This window comes from Oncorhynchus nerka, unplaced genomic scaffold (assembly GCF_034236695.1).
Source record: "Oncorhynchus nerka isolate Pitt River unplaced genomic scaffold, Oner_Uvic_2.0 unplaced_scaffold_2255, whole genome shotgun sequence".
NCBI lineage: Eukaryota > Metazoa > Chordata > Actinopteri > Salmoniformes > Salmonidae > Oncorhynchus > Oncorhynchus nerka.
In genome coordinates, this window is record NW_027039052.1 from 1063 (window position 1) to 26414 (window position 25352).

A 25352-nucleotide genomic window follows, 5' to 3' on the forward strand; every position below is an offset into this window, starting at 1 on the left:
ATAGTCACTATTTACACCCCCCCCTCTATCATACACTATTTACACTTCTCACCACTACCACTCTGTTATCTATCTGCATAGTCACTATTTACACCCCCTATCATACCACTACCACTCTCTGTTATTATCTATCTGCATAGTCACTATTTACACTTCTTTCATACACCCCCCTATCTGCATCATACCACATACTACTACTACTGTTATTATCTATCTGCATAGTCACTATTTACACTCTTCTCTATCATACCACTACCACTTGTTATCTATCCGCATAGTCACTCTATCATACCACTACACCCCTATCTGTAGTATAGTCACTATTTAATTCCTCTATCATACCACTACCACTCTCTGTTATCTATCTGCATAGTCACTATTTACACCCCTCTATCATACCACTACCACTCTGTTATCTATCTGCATAGTCACTATTTACACCCCCCCCCATCATACCACTACCACTTGTTATCTATCTGCATAGTCACTATTTACACCCCCTCTATCATACCACTACCACTCTCTGTTATCTATCTGTATAGTCACTATTTACACCCATACCCCCCCTCTATTATCTATCTGCACACACTACCACTACCACTTGGTATCTATCTGCATAGTCACTATTTACACCCCCCTCTTCATACCACTACCACTCTCTGTTAATTCATCTGCATAGTCACTATTTACACTTCTCATCATACCACTACCACTCTCTATTATCTATCTGCATAGTCACTATTTACACCTCCCCTCAATCATACCACTACCACTTCTGTTATCTATCTGTATAGTCACTATTTACACCCCCTCTATCATACCACTACCACTCTCTGTTATCTATCTGCATAGTCACTCATTTACACCCCCCTATCATACCACTGCCACTCCTCTGTTATCTATCTGCATAGTCACTATTTTACACTTCTATCATACCACTACCACTCTCTGTTATTATCTATCTGCATAGTCACTATTTACACCCCCTCTATCATACCACTACCACTCTCTGTTATCTATCTGCATAGTCACTATTTACACCCCCCTCTATCATACCACTACCACTCTCGTTATCTATCTGCATAGTCACTATTTACACCCCCTCTATCATATCACTACCACTTGTTATCTATCTGTACTATTTGATTTTCAGACCATAGATTTACACCCCACCCCTCTATCATACCACCACTTTCTGTTATCTATCTGCATAGTCACTATTTACACCCCCTCCCCTCTATCATACCACTACCACTCTCTGTTATTATCTATCTGCATAGTCACTATTTACACCCCCCTCTATCATACCACTACCACTCTCTGTTATCTATTGTAGCAGTCACTATTTACACCCCCTCTATCATACCACTACCACTCTCTGTTATCTATCTGCATAGTCACTATTTACACTTCCCCCCCCCTCTATCATACACATCATACCACTACCATCGTTATCTATCTGCATAGTCACTATTTACACCCCCCCCTCAATCATACCACTACCACTCTCTGTTATCTATCTGCATAGTCACTATTTACACCCCCCTCTATCATACCACTACTCATCTTCTGCATAGTTATTATCTCCCCTCTATCATACCACTACCACATACCACTACTCTATTATATCTGCATAGTCAATGCACATTTACACCCTCTATCATACCACTACCACTCTCTGTTATTATCTATCTGCATAGTCACTATTTACACCCCCTCTATCATACCACTACCACTCTCTGTTATTATTATCTATCTGCATAGTCACTATTTACACCCCCTATCATACCACTACCACTTGTTATCTATCTGCATAGTCACTATTTACACTTCTCTATCATACCACTGCCACTCTCTGTTTATCTATCTGCATAGTCACTATTTACACCCCCTCCTCTATCATACCACTACCACTCTCTGTTATCTATCTGCATAGTCACTACCACCCCCCTCTATCATACCACTACCACTCTCTGTTATCTATCTGCATAGTCACTATTTACACTTCTATTTACACCCTATCTGCCACTCACTATCATACCACTACCACTCTCTGTTATCTATCTGCATAGTCACTATTTACATCCCCTCTCTATCATACCACTACCACTCTCTGTTATTATCTATCTGTATAGTCACTATTTACACTTCTATCATACCACTACCACTACTCTGTTATCTATCTGCATAGTCACTATTTACACCCCCTCTATCATACCACTATCACTTTGTTATCTATCTGCATAGTCACTATTTACACTTCTATCATACCACTGCCACTCTCTGTTATCTATCTGCATAGTCACTATTTACACTTCTCCCATCATACCACTACCACTCTCTGTTATCTATCTGCATAGTCACTATTTACACCCCCCCTCATCATACCACTACCACTTTCTGTTATCTATCTGCATAGTCACTATTTACACCCCTCATCATACCACTACCACTCCTGTTATCTATACACACACTATCATACACCCACTTCTGTTATCTATCTGCATAGTCACTATTTACACCCCCTCTATCATACCAAATTACCACCTCTGTTATTATCTATCTGCATAGTCACTATTACATCCTCTATCATACCACCACCACCTCTGTTATTATCTATCTGCATAGTCACTATTTACACCCCCTCTATCATACCCACTACCACTCTCTGTTATCTATCTGCATAGTCACTTCATTTACACCCCCTATCATACCACTGCCACTTTCTGTTATCTATCTGCATAGTCACTATTTACACCCCCCTCTATCATACCACTACCACTCTCTGTTATCTATCTGCATAGTCACTATTTACACCCCTCTATCATACCACTACCACTCTCTGTTATCTATCTGCATAGTCACTATTTACACCTCTCTATCATACCACTACCACTCTCTGTTATCTATCTGCATAGTCACTATTTACACCCCCTCTATCATACCACTACCACTCTCTGTTATCTATCTGCATAGTCACTATTTACACCCCCTCTATCATACCACTGCCACTCTCTGTTATCTATCTGCATAGTCACTATTTACACCCCCTCTATCATACCACTACCACTCTCTGTTATCTATCTGCATAGTCACTATTTACACTCCTCTATCATACCACTACCACTTCTATTATCTATCTGCATAGTCACTATTTACACCCCCTCTATCATACCACTACCACTCTCTGTTATTATCTATCTGCATAGTCACTATTTACACTCCCCTCTATCATACCACTACCACTCTCTGTTATCTATCTGCATAGTCACTATTTACACCTCCTCTATCATACCACTGCCACTCTCTGTTATCTATCTGCATAGTCACTATTTACACCTCCTCTATCATACCACTACCACTCTCTATTATCTATCTGCATAGTCACTATTTACACTCCCTCTATCATACCACTACCACTCTCTGTTATTATCTATCTGCATAGTCACTATTTACACTCCCCTCTATCATACCACTACCACTCTCTATTATCTATCTGCATAGTCACTATTTACACTCTCTATCATACCACTGCCACTCTCTGTTATCTATCTGCATAGTCACTATTTACACCCCCTCTATCATACCACTACCACTCTCTGTTATCTATCTGCATAGTCACTATTTACACTCCCTCTATCATACCACTACCACTCTCTATTATCTATCTGCATAGTCACTATTTACACTCCCTCTATCATACCACTACCACTCTCTGTTATTATCTATCTGCATAGTCACTATTTACACCCCTCTATCATACCACTACCACTCTCTATTATCTATCTGCATAGTCACTATTTACACCCCCCCTCTCTATCATACCACTGCCACTCTCTGTTATCTATCTGCATAGTCACTATATTACACTCCCCTTATCATACCACTACCACCTGTTATCTATCTGCATAGTCACTATTTACACCCCCTCTATCATACCACTACCACTCTCTATTATCTATCTGCATAGTCACTATTTACACCCCCTCTATCATACCACTACCACTCTCTGTTATTATCTATCTGCATAGTCACTATTTACACCCCCCTCTATCATACCACTACCACTCTCTATTATCTATCTGCATAGTCACTATTTACACCCCCCCCTATCATACCACTCACTTCTAACCCTATCTTCATAGTCACTTTTTATTTAACCCCAATTTCGTGGTATCCAATTCTTAGTAGTTACTATCTTAACCATCGCTACAACTCCTACATCTACACTTCGCTTCACTATAAGGTCTACTACACCTGTTGTATTCAGCATTTCACTGTGAGGTCTACTATACCTGTTGTATTCAGCATTTCACTGTGAGGTCTACTACACCTGTTGTATTCAGCATTTCACTGTGAGGTCTACTACACCTGTTGTATTCAGCATTTCACTGTGAGGTCTACTACACCTGCTGTATTCAGCATTTCACTGTAAGGTCTACTACACCTGCTGTATTCAGCATTTCCACTGTAAGGTCTACTACACCTCGTTGTATTCAGCATTTCACTGTGAGGTCTACACCCTGTTGTATTCAGCATTTCACTGTGAGGTCTACTACACCTGTTGTATTCAGCATTTCACTGTGAGGTCTACAGTAATCTGTTGTATTCATCATTTCACTGTGAGGTCTAGTACACCTGTTGTATTCAGCATTTCACTGTGAGGTCTACTACACCTGTTGTATTCAGCATTTCACTGTGAGGTCTACTACACCTGTTGTATTCAGCATTTCACTGTAAGGTCTACTACACCTGTTGTATTCAGTATTTCACTGTAAGGTCTACTACACCTGTTGTATTCAGCATTTCACTGTGAGGTCTACTACACCTGCTGTATTCATCATTTCACTGTGAGGTCTACTACACCTGTTGTATTCAGCATTTCACTGTGAGGTCTACTACACCTGTTGTATTCAGCATTTCACTGTAGGCTAATACACTGTTGTATTCAGTGATTTCACTGTGAGGTCTACTACACCTGTTGTATTCAGTATTTCACTGTGAGGTCTACTACACCTGTTGTATTCAGCATTTCACTGTGAGGTCTACTACACCTGTTGTATTCAGCATTTCACTGTGAGGTCTACTACACCTGTTGTATTCAGCATTTCACTGTGAGGTCTACTACACCTGTTAGATTCAGCATTTCACTGTGAGGTTCTTACTACACCTGTTGTATTCAGCATTTCACTGTGAGGTCTACTACACCTGTTGTATTCAGCATTTCACTGTAAGGTCTACTACACCTGTTGTATTCAGCATTTCACTGTAAGGTCTACTACACCTGTTGTATTCAGCATTTCACTGTGAGGTCTACTTCACCTGTTGTATTCAGCATTTCACTGTAAGGTCTACTACACTGTTGTATTCAGTATTTCACTGTGAGGTCTGATTTACACCTGCTGTATTCAGCATTTCACTGTGAGGTCTTCACGGCACCTGTTGTATCTAGCATTTCACTGTGAGGTCTACTACACCTGTTGTATTCAGCATTTCTCACTGTGAGGTCTACTTCACCTGTTGTATTCAGCATTTCACTGTGAGGTCTACTAGCCCCTGTTGTATTCAGCATTTCACTCAGAGGTCTACTACACCTGTTGTATTCAGTATTTCACTGTGAGGTCTACTACACCTGTTGTATTCAGCATTTCTATCAGAGGTTCATCACACCCGTTGTATTCAGCATTTCACTGTGAGGTCTACTAAGCAATCGTTGTATTCATCAGCTCTCACTGTGAGGTCTACTACACCTGTTGTATTCAGGCCTACCGTAAGGTCTACTACACCTGTTGTATTCAGCATTTCACTGTAAGTGTCTACTACACCTGTTGTATTCAGCATTTCACTGTGAGGTCTACTACACCTGTTGTATTCAGCATTTCACTGTGAGGTCTACTACACCTGTTGTATTCAGCATTTCACTGTGAGGTCTACTACACCTGTTGTATTCAGCATTTCACTGTGAGGTCTACTACACCTGTTGTATTCAGCATTTCACTGTGAGGTCTACTACACCTGTTGTATTCAGCATTTCACTGTGAGGTCTACTACACCTGTTTTATTCAGCATTTCACTGTAAGGTCTACTACAGCTGTTGTATTCAGCATTTCACTGTAAGGTCTACTACACCTGTTGTATTCAGCATTTCACTGTGAGGTCTACTACACCTGTTGTATTCAGCATTTCACTGTGAGGTCTACTACACCTGTTGTATTCAGCATTTCACTGTGAGGTCTACTACACCTGTTGTATTCAGCATTTCACTGTGAGGTCTACTACACCTGTTGTATTCAGCATTTCACTGTGAGGTCTACTACACCTGTTGTATTCAGCATTTCACTGTGAGGTCTACTACACCTGTTGTATTCAGTATTTCACTGTAAGGTCTACTACACCTGTTGTATTCAGCATTTCACTGTAAGGTCTACTACACCTGTTGTATTCAGCATTTCACTGTAAGGTCTACTACACCTGTTGTATTCAGCATTTCACTGTGAGGTCTACTACACCATGTGACAAATAACATTGGATTTGATTTACAATTTAAAGTGTAAATATATATTTTCCGTAAATCCAAGAGTCCATTCTTGAGTTTAACCATGACAAAGTGCAAAGCTGATCTGTGTGTGTGTGTGTGTGTGTGTGTGTGTGACAGGTCAGTTCATCAGTAGATGTGTCTCAGAGTGTTGAGGAGGACCCTTTAGTGGACGGACCGCTGATTTCCCATGATGCCTTGCAGTCTGCTATCAGGAGAGAATTCACGACTCTCCCCACGCACTGTTCTGCTGTCCTGCTACTGCTGCTCCAGGTATACACACACACACACACACACACACATCCCTGTTGTAGTGTAGAGACACACACACACATCCCTGTTGTAGTGTAGAGACACACACACATCCCTGTTGTAGTGTAGAGACACACACACACACATCCCTGTTGTAGTGTAGAGAGACACACACACACATCCCTGTTGTAGTGTAGAGACACACACACACATCCCTGTTGTAGTGTAGAGACACACACACACATCCCTGTTGTAGTGTAGAGACACACACACACATCCCTGTTGTAGTGTAGAGACACACACACACATCCCTGTTGTAGTGTAGAGACACACACACACATCCCTGTTGTAGTGTAGAGACACACACACACATCCCTGTTGTAGTGTAGAGACACACACACACATCCCTGTTGTAGTGTAGAGACACACACACACACATCCCTGTTGTAGTGTAGAGACACACACACACATCCCTGTTGTAGTGTAGAGACACACACACACATCCCTGCTGTAGAGACACACACACACACACACACATCCCTGTTGTAGTGTAGAGACACACACACACACACATCCTGTTGTAGTGCAGAGACACACACACACATCCCTGCTGTAGTGTAGAGACACACACACACACACTAATCCCTGCTGTAGTGTAAAGACACACACACACACACACATCCCTGCCAGTGTAAAGACACACACACACACACATCCCTGTTGTAGTGTAAAGACACACACACATCCTCAGTGTAGAGACACACACACACACACATCCCTGTTGTAGTGTAGAGACACACACACACATCCCTGTTGTAGTGTAAAGACACACACACACACACATCCCTGTTGTAGTGTAAAGACACACACACATCCCTGTTGTAGTGTAGAGACACACACACACACATCCCTGTAGTGTAGAGACACACACACACACACATCCCTGTTGTAGTGTAAGACACACACACACACACATCCCTGTTAGTAGTGTAGAGACACACATCCCTGTTGTAGTGTAAAGACACACACACATCCCTGTTGTAGTGTAGAGACACACACACACACACACATCCCTGTTGTAGTGTAGAGACACACACACACACACATCCTGTTGTAGTATGAGACACACACACACACACATCCCTGTTGTAGTGTAGAGACACACACACACATCCCTGTTGTAGTGTAGAGACACACACACACATCCCTGTTGTAGTGTAGAGACACACACACACATCCCTGTTGTAGTGTAGAGACACACACACACACATCCCTGTTGTAGTGTAAAGACACACACACACACACACATCCCTGTTGTAGTGTAGAGACACACACACACACACACATCCCTGTTGTAGTGTAGAGACACACACACACATCCCTGTTGTAGTGTAAAGACACACACACACACATATCCCTGTTGTAGTGTAGAGACACACACACACACACATCCCTGTTGCAGTGTAGAGACACACACACACACACACATCCCTGTTGTAGTGTAGACACACACACACATCCCTGTTGTAGTGTAGAGACACACACACATCCCTGTTGTAGTGTAGACACACACACACATCCCCTGTTGTAGTGTAGAGACACACACACTGTACATGCTGAGGAGTGGTCAGTTGTCTGTAATACTGGTGTGTCAACATGTTGAGGAGAGGTCAGTTGTCTGTAATACTGGTGTAGTCAACATGCTGAGGAGTGGTCAGTTGTCTGTAATACTGGTGTAGTGCTGAGGAGTGGTCAGTTGTCTGAGGAGTGGTCAGTTGTCTGTAATACTGGTGTAGTCAACATGAGGAGAGGTCAGTTGTCTGTAATACTGGTGTAGTCAACATGCTGAGGAGTGGTCAGTTGTCTGTAATACTGGTGTAGTCAACATGCTGAGGAGTGGTCAGTTGTCTGTAATGCTGAGGAGTGGTCAGTTGTCTGTAATGCTGGTGTAGTCAACATGCTGAGGAGAGGTCAGTTGTCTGTAATGCTGGTGTAGTCAACATGCTGAGGAGAGGTCAGTTGTCTGTAATAGTCAACATGCTGAGGAGTGGTCAGTTGTCTGTAATACTGGTGTAGTCAACATGCTGAGGAGAGGTCAGTTGTCTGTAATACTGGTGTAGGCTGAGAGGTCAGTTGTCTGTAATACTGGTGTAGTCAACATGCTGAGGAGAGGTCAGTTGTCTGTAATGCTGGTGTAGTCAACATGCTGAGGAGTGGTCAGTTGTCTGTAATACTGGTGTAGTCAACATGAGGTGGTCAGTTGTCTGTAATACTGGTGTAGTCAACATGCTGAGGAGAGGTCAGTTGTCTGTAATACTGGTGTAGTCAACATGCTGAGGAGAGGTCAGTTGTCTGTAATACTGGTGTAGTCAACATGCTGAGGAGTGGTCAGTTGTCTGTAATACTGGTGTAGTCAACATGCTGAGGAGTGGTCAGTTGTCTGTAATACTGGTATAGTCAACATGCTGAGGAGTGGTCAGTTGTCTGTAATACTGGTGTAGTCAACATGCTGAGGAGTGGTCAGTTGTCTGTAATACTGGTGTAGTCAACATGCTGAGGAGAGGTCAGTTGTCTGTAATACTGGTGTAGTCAACATGCTGGAGGAGTGGTCAGTTGTCTGTAATACTGGTGTAGTCAACATGCTGAGGAGTGTCAGTTGTCTGTAATACTGGTGTAGTCAACATGCTGAGGAGAGGTCAGTTGTCTGTAATACTGGTGTAGTCAACATGCTGAGGAGTGGTCAGTTGTCTGTAATACTGGTGTAGTCAACATGCTGAGGAGTGGTCAGTTGTCTGTAATACTGGTGTAGTCAACATGCTGAGGAGTGGTCAGTTGTCTGTAATACTGGTGTAGTCAACATGCTGAGGAGAGGTCAGTTGTCTGTAATACTGGTGTAGTCAACATGCTGAGGAGAGGTCAGTTGTCTGTAATACTGGTGTAGTCAACATGCTGAGGAGAGGGTCAGTTGTCTGTAATACTGAGGAGCTGAGGTGTAGTCAAATGCTGAGGAGAGGTCAGTTGTCTGTAATACTGGTGTAGTCAACATGCTGAGGAGAGGTCAGTTGTCTGTAATAATACTGGTGTAGTCAACATGCTGAGGAGTGGTCAGTTGTCTGTAATACTGGTGTAGTCAACATGCTGAGGAGAGGTCAGTTGTCTGTAATACTGGTGTAGTCAACATGCTGAGGAGTGGTCAGTTGTCTGTAATACTGGTGTAGTCAACATGCTGAGGAGAGGTCAGTTGTCTGTAATACTGGTGTAGTCAACATGCTGAGGAGTGGTCAGTTGTCTGTAATACTGGTGTAGTCAACATGCTGAGGAGTCAGGTCAGTTGTCTGTAATACTGGTGTAGTCAACATGCTGAGGAGTGGTCAGTTGTCTGTAATACTGGTGTAGTCAACATGCTGAGGAGTGGTCAGTTGTCTGTAATACTGGTGTAGTCAACATGCTGAGGAGAGGTCAGTTGTCTGTAATACTGGTGTAGTCAACATGCTGAGGAGAGGTCAGTTGTCTGTAATACTGGTGTAGTCTGTAACATGCTGAGGAGGAGGTCAGTTGTCTGTAATACTGGTGTAGTCAACATGCTGAGGAGAGGTCAGTTGTCTGTAATACTGGTGTAGTCAACATGCTGAGGAGTTGGTCAGTTGTCTGTAATGCTGGTGTAGTCAACATGCTGAGGAGAGGTCAGTTGTCTGTAATACTGGTGTAGTCAACAATGCTGAGGAGGGTCAGTTGTCTGTAATACTGGTGTAGTCAACATGCTGAGGAGTGGTCAGTTGTCTGTAATACTGGTGTAGTCAACATGCTGAGGAGAGGTCAGTTGTCTGTAATACTGGTGTAGTCAACATGCTGAGGAGAGGTCAGTTGTCTGTAATACTGAGGAGAGGTCAGTTGTCTGTAATACTGGTGTAGTCAACATGCTGAGGAGAGGTCAGTTGTCTGTAATACTGGTGTAGTCAACATGCTGAGGAGAGGTCAGTTGTCTGTAATACTGGTGTAGTCAACATGCTGAGGAGAGGTCAGTTGTCTGTAATACTGGTGTAGTCAACATGCTGAGGAGAGGTCAGTTGTCTGTAATACTGGTGTAGTCAACATGCTGAGGAGTGGTCAGTTGTCTGTAATACTGGTGTAGTCAACATGCTGAGGAGTGGTCAGTTGTCTGTAATACTGGTGTAGTCAACATGCTGAGGAGAGGTCAGTTGTCTGTAATACTGGTGTAGTCAACATGCTGAGGAGTGGTCAGTTGTCTGTAATACTGGTGTAGTCAACATGCTGAGGAGTGGTCAGTTGTCTGTAATACTGGTGTAGTCAACATGCTGAGGTGAGAGGTCAGTTGTCTGTAATACTGGTGTAGTCAACATGCTGAGGAGTGGTCAGTTGTCTGTAATACTGGTGTAGTCAACATGCTGAGGAGTGGTCAGTTGAGAGGCTGAGGAGTCAGTTGTCTGTAATACTGGTGTAGTCAACATGCTGAGGAGTGGTCAGTTGTCTGTAATACTGGTGTAGTCAACATGCTGAGGAGTGTCAGTTGTCTGTAATACTGGTGTAGTCAGCTGAGGAGAGGTCAGTTGTCTGTAATACTGGTGTAGTCAACATGCTGAGGAGTGGTCAGTTGTCTGTAATACTGGTGTAGTCAACATGCTGAGGAGTGGTCAGTTGTCTGTAATACTGGTGTAGTCAACATGCTGAGGAGTGGTCAGTTGTCTGTAATACTGGTGTAGTCAACATGAGGAGTGGTCAGTTGTCTGTAATACTGGTGTAGTCAACATGCTGAGGAGTGGTCAGTTGTCTGTAATGCTGAGGAGTGGTCAGTTGTCTGTAATACTGGTGTAGTCAACATGCTGAGGAGAGGTCAGTTGTCTGTAATACTGGTGTAGTCAACATGCTGAGGAGAGGTCAGTGAGGAGTGGTCAGTTGTCTGTAATACTGGTGTAGTCAACATGCTGAGGAGAGGTCAGTTGTCTGTCTGTAGTCAACATGCTGAGGAGGTCAGTTGTCTGTGAATACTGAGGAGAGGTCAGTTGTCTGTAATACTGGTGTAGTCAACATGCTGAGGAGTGGTCAGTTGTCTGTAATACTGGTGTAGTCAACATGCTGAGGAGTGGTCAGTTGTCTGTAATACTGGTGTAGTCAACATGCTGAGGAGAGGTCAGTTGTCTGTAATACAGTGCTGTGTTGTCTGTCAACATGCTGAGGAGTGGTCAGTTGTCTGTAATACTGGTGTAGTCAACATGCTGAGAGTGGTCAGTTGTCTGTAATACTGGTGTAGTCAACATGCTGAGGAGTGGTCAGTTGTCTGTAATACTGGTGTAGTCAACATGCTGAGGAGAGGTCAGTTGTCTGTAATACTGGTGTAGTCAACATGCTGAGGAGTCAGTTGTCTGTAATACTGGTGTAGTCAACATGCTGAGGAGTGGTCAGTTGTCTGTAATACTGGTGTAGTCAACATGCTGAGGAGTGGTCAGTTGTCTGTAATACTGGTGTAGTGCTGAGGAGTGGTCAGTTGTCTGTAATACTGGTGTAGTCAACATGCTGAGGAGTCTGTAGGTCAGTTGTCTGTAATACTGGTGTAGTCAACATGCTGAGGAGTGGTCAGTTGTCTGTAATACTGGTGTAGTCAACATGCTGAGGAGTGGTCAGTTGTCTGTAATGAGGAGTGGTCAGTTGTCTGTAATACTGGTGTAGTCAACATGCTGAGGAGTGGTCAGTTGTCTGTAATACTGGTGTAGTCAACATGCTGAGGAGTGGTCAGTTGTCTGTAATACTGGTGTAGTCAACATGCTGAGGAGAGGTCAGTTGTCTGTAATACTGGTGTAGTCAACATGCTGAGGAGTGGTCAGTTGTATGTAATACTGGTGTAGTCAACATGCTGAGGAGTGGTCAGTTGTCTGTAATACTGGTGTAGTCAACATGCTGAGGAGAGTGTCTGTAATACAAATACTGGTGTAGTCAACATGCTGAGGAGAGGTCAGTTGTCTGTAATACTGGTGTAGTCAACATGCTGAGGAGAGGTCAGTTGTCTGTAATACTGGTGTAGTCAACATGCTGAGGAGAGGTCAGTTGTCTGTAATACTGGTGTAGTCAACATGCTGAGGAGTGGTCAGTTGTCTGTAATACTGGTGTAGTCAACATGCTGAGGAGTGGTCAGTTGTCTGTAATGCTGGTGTAGTCAACATGCTGAGGAGTGGTCAGTTGTCTGTAATACTGGTGTAGTCAACATGCTGAGGAGTGGTCAGTTGTCTGTAATACTGGTGTAGTCAACATGCTGAGGAGTGGTCAGTTGTCTGTAATACTGGTGTAGTCAACATGCTGAGGAGTGGTCAGTTGTCTGTAATACTGGTGTAGTCAACATGTCTGTAATACTGGTCAGTTGCTGGTGGTCAGTTGTCTGTAATACTGGTGTAGTCAACATGCTGAGGAGAGGTCAGTTGTCTGTAATACTGGTGTAGTCAACATGCTGAGGAGTGGTCAGTTGTCTGTAATGCTGGTGTAGTCAACATGCTGAGGAGGTCAGTTGTCTGTAATACTGGTGTAGTCAACATGCTGAGGAGTGGTCAGTTGTCTGTAATACTGGTGTAGTCAACATGCTGAGGAGTGGTCAGTTGTCTGTAATACTGGTGTAGTCAACATGCTGAGGAGTGGTCAGTTGTCTGTAATACTGGTGTAGTCAACATGCTGAGGAGAGGTCAGTTGTCTGTAATACTGAGGAGAGGTCAGTTGTCTGTAATACTGGTGTAGTCAACATGCTGAGGAGTGGTCAGTTGTCTGTAATACTGGTGTAGTCAACATGCTGAGGAGTGGTCAGTTGTCTGTAATACTGGTGTAGTCAACATGCTGAGGAGTGGTCAGTTGTCTGTAATACTGGTGTAGTCAACATGCTGAGGAGAGGTCAGTTGTCTGTAATACTGGTGTAGTCAACATGCTGAGGAGTGGTCAGTTGTCTGTAATACTGGTGTAGTCAACATGCTGAGGAGTGGTCAGTTGTCTGTAATACTGGTGTAGTCAACATGCTGAGGAGTGGTCAGTTGTCTGTAATACTGGTGTAGTCAACATGCTGAGGAGTGGTCAGTTGTCTGTAATACTGGTGTAGTCAACATGCTGAGGAGTGGTCAGTTGTCTGTAATACTGGTGTAGTCAACATGCTGAGGAGAGGTCAGTTGTCTGTAATACTGGGTGTAGTCAACATGCTGAGGAGTGGTCAGTTGTCTGTAATACTGGTGTAGTCAACATGCTGAGGAGTGGGCAGTTGTCTGTAATACTGGTGTAGTCAACATGCTGAGGAGTTGTCTGTAATACTGGTCAGTTGTCTGTAATACTGGTGTAGTCAACATGCTGAGGTGGTCAGTGGTCAGTTGTCTGTAATACTGGTGTAGTCAACATGCTGAGGAGTGGTCAGTTGTCTGTAATACTGGTGTAGTCAACATGAGGAGTGGTCAGTTGTCTGTAATACTGGTGTAGTCAACATGAGGGTGTAGTGGTGGTCAGTTGTCTGTAATACTGGTGTAGTCAACATGCTGAGGAGTGGTCAGTTGTAATGCTGTAAATACTGGTGTAGTCAACATGCTGAGGAAGGTCAGTTGTCTGTAATACTGGTGTAGTCAACATGCTGAGGAGTGGTCAGTTGTCTGTAATACTGGTGTAGTCAACATGCTGAGGAGAGGTCAGTTGTCTGTAATACTGGTGTAGTCAACATGCTGAGGAGTGGTCAGTTGTCTGTAATGCTGAGGAGAGGTCAGTTGTCTGTAATACTGGTGTAGTCAACATGCTGAGGAGTGGTCAGTTGTCTGTAATACTGGTGTAGTCAACATGCTGAGGAGTGGTCAGTTGTCTGTAATACTGGTGTAGTCAACATGCTGAGGAGAGGTCAGTTGTCTGTAATGCAACATGAGGAGTGGTCAGTTGTCTGTAATACTGGTGTAGTCAACATGCTGAGGTGGTCAGTTGTCTGTAATACTGGTGTAGTCAACATGCTGAGTGGTCAGTTGTCTGTAATACTGGTGTAGTCAACATGCTGGGAGGGTCAGTTGTCTGTAATACTGGTGTAGTCAACATGCTGAGGAGAGTTCAGTTGTCTGTAATACTGGTGTAGTCAACATGCTGAGGAGTGGTCAGTTGTCTGTAATGCTGAGGAGAACATGCTGAGGTGGTCAGTTGTCTGTGTGTAGTCAACATGCTGAGGAGTGGTCAGTTGTCTGTAATACTGGTGTAGTCAACATGCTGAGGAGGAGGTCAGTTGTCTGTAATGCTGGTGTAGTCAACATGCTGAGGAGTGGTCAGTTGTCTGTAATACTGGTGTAGTCTGCTGAGGAGGGGTCAGTTGTCTGTAATACTGGTGTAGTCAACATGCTGAGGGAGTGGTCAGTTGTCTGTAATGCTGGTGTAGTCAACATGCTGAGGAGGTCAGTTGTCTATAATACTGGTGTAGTCAACATGCTGAGGGTCAGTTGGTCAGTTGTCTGTAATGCTGAGGAGAGGTCAGTTGTCTGTAATACTGGTGTAGTCAACATGCTGAGGTCAGGTCAGTTGTCTGTAATACTGGTGTAGTCAACATGCTGAGGAGTGGTCAGTTGTCTGTAATACTGGTGTCAACATGCTGAGGGAGGTCAGTTGTCTGTAATACTGGGTGTAGTCAACATGCTGAGGAGATCAGGTCAGTTGTCTGTAATACTGGTGTAGTCAACATGCTGAGGAGTGGTCAGTTGTCTGTAATACTGGTGTAGTCAACATGCTGAGGAGTGGTCAGTTGTCTGTAATACTGAGGAGGGTCAGTTGTCTGTAATACTGAGGGAGAGGTCAGTTGTCTGTAATACTGGTGTAGTCAACATGCTGAGGAGGTCAGTCTGTAGTGGTGTAGTCAACATGCTGAAGTTGTCTGTAATACTGGTGTAGTCAACATGAGGAGAGGAGTCAGTTGTCTGTAATACTGGTGTAGTCAACATGAGGGTGGTCAGTTGTCTGTAATACTGGTGTAGTCAACATGCTGAGAGTGGTCAGTTGTCTGTAATGCTGAGGAGAGGTCAGTTGTCTCTGTAATACTGGTGTAGTCAACATGCTGAGGAGTGGTCAGTTGTCTGTAATACTGAGTTGTAGTCAACATGCTGAGAGTCGTCAGTTGTCTGTAATACTGGGTGAAGTCAACATGCTGAGGGTGGTCAGTTGTCTGTAATACTGGTGTAGTCAACATGCTGAGGAGAGGTCAGTTGTCTGTAATACTGGTGTAGTCAACATGCTGAGGTGGTCAGTTGTCTGTAATACTGGTGTAGTCAACATGCTGAGGAGAGGTCAGTTGTCTGTAATACTGGTGTAGTCAACATGCTGAGGAGAGGTCAGTTGTCTGTAATACTGGTGTAGTCAACATGCTGGTCAGTTGTCTGTAATACTGGTGTAGTCAACATGCTGAGGGAGTGGTCAGTTGTCTGTAATGCTGGTGTAGTCAACATGCTGAGGTCAGTTGTCTGTAATACTGTGTGTAGTCAACATGCTGAGGAGTGGTCAGTTGTCTGTAATGCTGGTGTAGTCAACATGCTGAGGAGAGGTCAGTTGTCTATAATGCTGGTGTAGTCAACATGCTGAGGCGTGGTCAGTTGTCTGTAATACTGAGGAGTGGTCAGTTGTCTGTAATACTGGTGTAGTCAACATGCTGAGGAGTGGTCAGTTGTCTGTAATACTGGTGTAGTCAACATGCTGAGGAGTGTCAGTTGTCTGTAATACTGGTGTAGTCAACATGCTGAGGAGAGTCAGTTGTCTGTAATACTGGTGTAGTCAACATGCTGAGGAGTTGGTCAGTTAGTCTGTAATGCTGGTGTAGTCAACATGCTGAGGAGTGGTCAGTTGTCTGTAATACTGGTGTAGTCAACATGCTGAGGAGAGGTCAGTTGTCTGTAATACTGGTGTAGTCAACATGCTGAGGAGAGGTCAGTTGTCTGTAATACTGGTGTAGTCAACATGCTGAGGAGAGGTCAGTTGTCTGTAATACTGGTGTAGTCAACATGCTGAGGAGAGGTCAGTTGTCTGTAATACTGGTGTAGTCAACATGCTGAGGAGAGGTCAGTTGTCTGTAATACTGGTGTAGTCAACATGCTGAGGAGTGGTCAGTTGTCTGTAATGCTGGTGTAGTCAACATGCTGAGGAGTGGTCAGTTGTCTGTAATACTGGTGTAGTCAACATGCTGAGGCATGTGGTCAGTTGTCTGTAATGCTGGTGTAGTCAACATGCTGAGGAGTGGTCAGTTGTCTGTAATACTGGTGTAGTCAACATGCTGAGGTGGTCAGTTGTCTGTAATACTGGTGTAGTCAACATGCTGAGGAGGGTCAGTTGTCTGTAATACTGAGAGGTCAGTTGTCTGTAATACTGGTGTAGTCAACATGCTGAGGAGTGGTCAGTTGTCTGTAATACTGGTGTAGTCAACATGCTGAGGAGGGTCAGTTGTCTGTAATACTGAGTGTAGTCAACATGCTGAGGAGTGGTCAGTTGTCTGTAATACTGGTGTAGTCAACATGCTGAGGAGTGGTCAGTTGTCTGTAATACTGGTGTAGTCAACATGCTGAGGAGTGGTCAGTTGTCTGTAATACTGGTGTAGTCAACATGCTGAGGAGTGGTCAGTTGTCTGTAATACTGGTGTAGTCAACATGCTGAGGAGTGGTCAGTTGTCAGTTGTCTGTAATACTGGTGTAGTCAACATGCTGAGGAGTGGTCAGTTGTCTGTAATACTGGTGTAGTTGTCAACATGCTGAGGAGAGGTCAGTTGTCTGTAATACTGGTGTAGTCAACATGCTGAGGAGTGGTCAGTTGTCTGTAATACTGGTGTAGTCAACATGCTGAGGAGTGTTGTCTGTAATGTTCTCTGTAATACTGGTGTAGTCAACATGCTGAGGAGTGGTCAGTTGTCTGTAATACTGGTATAGTCAACATGCTGAGGAGTGGTCAGTTGTCTGTAATACTGGTGTAGTCAACATGCTGAGGAGTGGTCAGTTGTCTGTAATACTGGTGTAGTCAACATGCTGAGGAGAGGTCAGTTGTCTGTAATACTGGTATAGTCAACATGCTGAGAGTGGTCAGTTGTCTGTAATACTGGTGTAGTCAACATGCTGAGGAGTGGTCAGTTGTCTGTAATACTGGTGTAGTCAACATGCTGAGGAGTGGTCAGTTGTCTGTAATACTGGTGTAGTCAACATGCTGAGGAGAGGTCAGTTGTCTGTAATACTGGTGTAGTCAACATGCTGAGGAGTGGTCTGTAGTTGTCTGCTGAAGTTGTCTGTAATGCTGGTGTAGTCAACATGCTGAGGAGAGGTCAGTTGTCTGTAATACTGGTGTAGTCAACATGCTGAGGAGTGGTCAGTTGTCTGTAATACTGGTGTAGTCAACATGCTGAGGAGGTCAGTTGTCAATACTGGTGTAGGTCAACATGCTGAGGTGGTCAGTTGTCTGTGTACTGTGTAGTCAACATGCTGAGGAGAGGTCAGTTGTCTGTAATACTGGTGTAGTCAACATGCTGAGGTGGTCAGTTGTCTGTAATACTGGTGTAGTCAACATGCTGAGGAGTGGTCAGTTGTCTGTAATACTGGTGTAGTCAACATGCTGAGAGGTCAGTTGTCTGTAATGCTGGTGTAGTCAACATGCTGAGGAGAGGTCAGTTGTCTGTAATGCTGAGGAGTGGTCAGTTGTCTGTAATACTGGGTGTCAACATGCTGAGGAGTGGTCAGTTGTCTGTAATACTGGTGTAGTCAACATGCTGAGGAGTGGTCAGTTGTCTGTAATACTGGTGTAGTCAACATGCTGAGGAGTGGTCAGTTGTCTGTAATACTGGTGTAGTCAACATGCTGAGGAGAGGTCAGTTGTCTGTAATACTGGTGTAGGCTGAGGAGGTCAGTTGTCTGTAATACTGGTGTAGGTCAACATGCTGAGAGGTGGTCAGTTGTCTGTAATACTGGTGTAGTCAACATGCTGAGGAGTGGTCAGTTGTCTGTAATACTGGTGTAGTCAACATGCTGAGGAGTGGTCAGTTGTCTGTAATACTGGTGTAGTCAACATGCTGAGGAGTGGTCAGTTGTCTGTAATACTGGTGTAGTCAACATGCTGAGGAGTGGTCAGTTGTCTGTAATGCTGGTGTAGTCAACATGCTGAGGAGTGGTCAGTTGTCTGTAATACTGTCTGTGTAGTCAACATGCTGAGGAGAGGTCAGTTGTCTGTAATACTGGTGTAGTCAACATGCTGAGGAGTGGTCAGTTGTCTGTAATGCTGGTGTAGTCAACATGCTGAGGAGAGGTCAGTTGTCTGTAATACTGGTGTAGTCAACATGCTGAGGAGTGGTCAGTTGTCTGTAATACTGGTGTAGTCAAGCATGCTGAGAGGGTCAGTTGTCTGTAATACTGGTGTAGTCAACATGCTGAGAGTCAGTTGGTCAGTTGTGAGGAGTGGTCAGTTGTCTGTAATACTGGTGTAGTCAACATGAGGAGTGGTCAGTTGTCTGTAATACTGGTGTAGTCAACATGCTGAGGAGTGGTCAGTTGTCTGTAATGGTCTTGGTGTAGTCAACATGCTGAGGAGAGGTGGTCAGTTGTCTGTAATGCACTGGTGTAGTCAACATGCTGAGGTGGTCAGTTGTCTGTAATACTGGTGTAGTCAAAATGCTGAGGAGTGGTCAGTTGTCTGTAATGCAGTTGTCTGTAATCAGTTGTCTGGTGTAGTCAACATGCTGAGGAGTGGTCAGTTGTCTGTAATTTGCAGGTTTTCCTACTTACAAAGCAAGTAGAGGTCTGTAATTTTCATCATAGGTACACTTCAATAGCAGAGACGGAATCTAAAACAAAAATCCAGAAAATCACATTGTATGATTTTAAGTAATTAATAATTAGCATTTTATTGCATGACATAAGTACATGATCACCTACCAACTAGTAGAATTCCAGCTCTCATAGACCTGTTAGTTTTTCTTCAAGCCCTCCTGTTCTCCACCCATTACCTGTATTAACTGCACCTGTTCTCCACCCATTATATGTATTAACTGCACCTGTTTCTCCTCATTACCTGTATTAACTGCACCTGTTCTCCTCATTACCCTGTATTAACTGCACCTGTTCTCCACTCATTACCTGCTTATTAACTGCACCTGTTCTCCACCCATTACCTGTATTAACTGCCTGTTCTCCACCCATTACCTGTATTAACTGCACCTGTTCTCCACTCATTACCTGTATTAACTGCACCTGTTCTCCACCCATTACCTGTATTAACTGCACCTGTTCTCCACCCATTACCTGTATTAACTGCACCTGTTCTCCACTCATTACCTGTATTAACTGCACCTGTTCTCCACCCATTACCTGTATTAACTGCACCTGTTCTCCACTCATTACCTGTAACTGCACCTGTTCTCCACCCATTACCTGTATTAACTGCACCTGTTCTCCACCCATTACCTGTATTAACTGCACCTGTTCTCCACTCATTACCTGTATTAACTGCACCTGTTCTCCACCCATTACCTGTATTAACTGCACCTGTTCTCCACCCATTACCTGTATTAACTGCACCTGTTCTCCACCCATTACCTGTATTAACTGCACCTGTTCTCCACCCATTACCTGTATTAACTGCACCTGTTCTCCACCCATTACCTGTATTAACTGCACCTGTTCTCCACCCATTACCTGTATTAACTGCACCTGTTCTCCACCCATTACCTGTATTAACTGCACCTGTTCTCCACCCATTACCTGTATTAACTGCACCTGTTCTCCACCCATTACCTGTATTAACTGCACCTGTTCTCCACCCATTACCTGTATTAACTGCACCTGTTCTCCACCCATTACCTGTATTAACTGCACCTGTTCTCCACCCATTACCTGTATTAACTGCACCTGTTTGAACTCGTTACCTGTGTAAAAGACACCTGTCCACACACTCAATCAATCTACTCTTATTAAATAAATGGGAAATAGAGTAAATAATGGTGTATGTGTCTCTGTCTGACAGGTGTTCTCTCTGTGTCCCCAGGTGGTGTATGTCTCTCTGTGTCCCCAGGTGGTGTATGTCTCTCTGTGTCCCCAGGTGGTGTATGTGTATCCGTCTGACAGGTGTTCTCTCTGTGGCCCCAGGTGGTGTATGTGTCTCCGTCTGACAGGTGTTCTCTCTGTGTCCCCAGGTGGTGTATGTGTCTCCGTCTGACAGGTTTTCTCTCTGTGTCCCCAGGTGGTGTGTGTGTCTGTCTGACAGGTGTTCTCTGTGTCCCCAGGTGGTGTATGTCTCTCTGTGTCCCCAGGTGGTGTATGTCTGACAGGTGTTCTGTGTCCCAGGTGGTGTATGTGTCTCCGTCTGACAGGTGTTCTCTCTGGGTGTCCCCAGGTGGTGTATGTGTCTCTGTGTCCCCAGATGGTGTATGTGTCTCCGTCTGACAGGTGTTCTCTCTGTGTCCCCAGGTGGTGTATGTCTCTCTGTGTCCCCAGGTGGTGTATGTCTCTCTGTGTCCCCAGGTGGTGTATGTGTCTCTGTCTGACAGGTGTTCTCTCTGTGTCCCCAGGTGGTGTATGTGTCTCTGTGTCCCCAGGTGGTGTATGTGTCTCTGTGTCCCCAGGTGGTGTATGTCTCTGTGTCCCCAGGTGTTCTCTCTGTGTCCCCAGGTGGTGTGTATGTGTCTCCCTGTCTGACAGGTGGTGTATGTCTCTCTGTGTCCCCAGGTGGTGTATGTGTCTCTGTGTCCCCAGGTGGTGTATGTGTCTCTGTCTGGACAGGTGTTCTTCTGTGTCCCCAGGTGGTGTATGTGTCTCTGTCTGACAGGTGTTCTCTGTGTCCCCAGGTGGTGTATGTGTCTCTGTCTGACAGGTGTTCTCTCTGTCCCCAGGTGGTGTATGTCTCTGTGTGACCAGGTGTGTTCTCTCTGTGTCCCCAGGTGGTGTATGTGTCTCTGTCTGACAGGTGTTCTCTCTGTGTCCCCAGGTGGTGTATGTCTCTCTGTGTCCCCAGGTGGTGTATGTCTCTCCTGTGTCTGGTGTGTCTCTGTGTTCTCTCTGTCCCCAGGTGGTGTATGTCTCTGTGTCCCCAGGTGGTGTATGTGTCTCTCTGACAGGTGTTCTCTCTGTGTCCCCAGGTGGTGTATGTGTCTCTGTCTGTGTCCCCAGGTGGTGTATGTGTCTCTGTCTGACAGGTGTTCTCTGTGTCCCCAGGTGGTGTATGTGTCTCTGTCTGTTTTCTCTCTGTGTCCCCAGGTGGTGTATGTGTCTCTGTCTGACCAGGTGTTCTCTCTGTGTCCCCAGGTGGTGTTCTCTCTGTGTCCCCAGGTGGTGTATGTGTCTCTGTCTGACAGGTGTTCTCTCTGTGTCCCCAGGTGGTGTATGTGTCTCTGTCTGACAGGTGTTCTCTCTGTGTCCCCAGGTGGTGTATGTGTCTCTGTGTCCCCAGATGGTGTATGTGTCTCTGTCTGACAGGTGTTCTCTCTGTGTCCCCAGGTGGTGTATGTGTCTCTGTCTGACAGGTGTTCTCTCTGTGTCCCCAGGTGGTGTATGTGTCTCTGTGTCCCCAGGTGGTGTATGTGTCTCTGTCTGACAGGTGTTCTCTCTGTGTCCCCAGGTGGTGTATGTGTCTCTGTGTCCCCAGGTGGTGTATGTGTCTCTGTCTGACAGGTGTTCTCTGTATGTCTCTGTCCCCAGGTGGTGTATGTGTCTCTGTGTCCCCAGGTGGTGTATGTGTCTCTGTCTGACCAGGTGGTGTATGTGTCTCTGTGTCCCCAGGTGGTGTATGTGTCTCTGTCTGACAGGTGTTCTCTCTGTGTCCCCAGGTGGTGTATGTGTCTCTGTCTGACATGGTGTTCTCTCTGTGTCCCCAGGTGGTGTATGTGTCTCTGTCTGACAGGTGTTCTCTCTGTGTCCCCAGGTGGTGTATGTGTCTCTGTGTCCCCAGGTGGTGTATGTCTCTCTGTGTCCCCAGGTGGTGTATGTGTCTCCGTCTGACAGGTGTTCTCTCTGTGTCCCCATGTGGTGTATGTCTCTCTGTGTCCCCAGATGGTGTATGTGTCTCCGTCTGACAGGTGTTCTCTCTGTGTCCCCAGGTGGTGTATGTGTCTCTGTGTCCCCAGGTGGTGTATGTCTCTCTGTGTCCCCAGGTGGTGTATGTCTCTCTGTGTCCCCAGGTGGTGTATGTGTCTCTGTGTCCCCAGGTGGTGTATGTGTCTCCGTCTGACAGGTGTTCTCTCTGTGTCCCCAGGTGGTGTGTGTGTCTCCGTCTGACAGGTGTTCTCTCTGTGTCCCCAGGTGGTGTATGTGTCTCTGAGTGTGTGTGTTGCCGTAGTGTGTGTGTTTGAGGTTGGCCGGGAGGAGTGTGTGTGTGTGTTGGGTAATGTTCGGGGGCAGAGTGTGGTGGTGATTGGGAAGGTGTTTGTGTGGCTGTGTGTGTTGTTGTTTGGTGTGTGTGTTCAGCATCACCACAGCCGAGTGAGGAGCAGAGGATACCTCCGTTTCTACAGAGACAACCGCACCCTGAAACACCTGCCCTTCCTCATCCACTCTGCAGGTAAACACCCTGAAACACCTGCCCTTCCTCATCCACTCTGCAGGTAAACACCCTGAAACACCTGCCCTTCCTCATCCACTCTGCAGGTAAACACCCTGAAACAATCCACTCTGGCACCTCATCTCAGTGCAGGCATCTTGGTTTTGAATCCAGGCTGTATCACATCCGACCGTGGTAAGGAGTCCCATAGGGGCGGTGCATAATTGGCCCATCGTCGTCCGGGTTTGGCCAGGGGAAGGCCGTCGTTGGCCGGGGGGAGGCCATCGTCGTCCGGGTTTGGCCGGGGGAGGCCGTCGTTGCTGAACCTGAATCAGTTCTTAACTAGTTAAATAAAGCAGGACAGCAGGTCCACCTCCTAACCCTAACATCCTGGTACTGGTCTCTGTGTAGTTGTTGGTTAGTTCTCCTCCAGTTGAATGTGTTACAGCAGGTCCACCTCCTAACCCTAACATCCTGGTACTGGTCTCTGTGTAGTTGTTGGTTAGTTCTCCTCCAGTTGAATGTGTTACAGCAGGTCCACCTCCTAACCTAACATCCTGGTACTGTACTGGTCTCCACCTCCTAACCCTAACATCCTGTGTAGTTGTTGGTTAGTTCTCCTCCAGTTGAATGTGTTACAGCAGGTCCACCTCCTAACCCTAACATCCTGGTACTGGTCTCTGTGTAGTTGTTGGTTAGTTCTCCTCAGCAGTTGGTACTGGTCTCTGTGTATGTTTTAGTTCTCCTCCAGTTGAATGTGTTACAGCAGGTCCACCTCCTAACCCTAACATCCTGGTACTGGTCTCTGTGTAGTTGTTGGTTAGTTCTCCTCCAGTTGAATGTGTTACAGCAGGTCCACCTCCTAACCCTAACATCCTGGTACTGGTCTCTGTGTAGTTGTTGGTTAGTTCTCCTCCAGTTGAATGTGTTACAGCAGGTCCACCTCCTAACCCTAACATCCTGGTACTGGTCTCTGTGTAGTTGTTGGTTAGTTCTCCTCCAGTTGAATGTGTTACAGCAGGTCCACCTCCTAACCCTAACATCCTGGTACTGGTCTCTGTGTAGTTGTTGGTTAGTTCTCCTCCAGTTGAATGTTTTACAGCAGGTCCACCTCTCCTAACCCTAACATCCTGGTACTGGTCTCTGTGTAGTTGTTGGTTCTCTCCAGTTGAATGTGTTACTCCACCTCCAACCCTAACATCCTGTTGAATTTCTCTCCCAGTTGAATGTGTTACAGCAGGTCCACCTCCTAACCCTAACATCCTGGTACTGGTCTCTGTGTAGTTGTTGGTTAGTTCTCCTCCAGTTGAATGTGTTACAGCAGGTCCACCTCCTAACCCTAACATCCTGGTACTGGTCTCTGTGTAGTTGTTGGTTAGTTCTCCTCCAGTTGAATGTGTTACAGCAGGTCCACCTCCTAACCTAACATCCTGGTACTGGTCTCTGTGTGTGTTGGTTAGTTCTCCTCCAGTGTGTGTGTGTGTGTGTGTGTTGTTGGTTGTTCTCCTCCAGTTGTAGAACACGGCGGTGTTGGTGGTCATGTCAGCTGATCTGCCAGATCATCTTCCTGTTTATCTGCTGCTAGGGATTCTGGGACTGGAGCTCCTGGTCTCTCTGCCTTATCTGATCATCTACACAGGTAGATATCTACACCTACACAGGTCTCTGTGTAGTTGTTGGTGGTTCTCCCCCAGTCCCCTCCCCCTAGCCTGTCTATAGAGTGATCTACATCACAGGTACCCCCCTCCTCCCCCAGGTCCCCTCCCCTAACAGCCTGTCTATAGAGTGATCTACATCACAGGTACCCCCCCTCCCTCCCTCCCCCAGCCTGTCTATAGAGTGATCTACATCACAGGTACCTCCTAACCCTAACATCCTGGTACTGGTCCCTGTGAGCCTGTCTATTGAGAGTGATCTACATCACAGGTACCCCCCCTCCCCTCCCCTCCCCCAGCCTGTCTATAGGTTGGTGATCTCCTCCAGTTGGACATCACAGGTACCCCCTCCCCCCCAGCCCTCCCCTCCCCTGGTCTCTGTGTAGTTGTTAGTTAGTTCTCCTCCAGTCCCCCAGCCTGTCTAT

At 45.4% G+C, this 25352-nt stretch overlaps 1 protein-coding gene across 1 annotated transcript; it reads left to right on the plus strand.

Moving 5' to 3' along the window:
* Positions 1-6655: 6655 nt before the first annotated feature.
* On the plus strand, positions 6656-24980 carry LOC135567272 (transmembrane protein 192-like; the record flags this gene model as incomplete). Its single annotated transcript, XM_065014691.1, has 5 exons — positions 6656-6808; positions 23035-23293; positions 24495-24538; positions 24791-24911; positions 24967-24980. Coding segments are annotated over 5 exons (591 nt in total), but the record flags the coding sequence as incomplete, so codon positions are not given.
* Between the last annotated feature and the right edge of the window lie 372 nt (positions 24981-25352).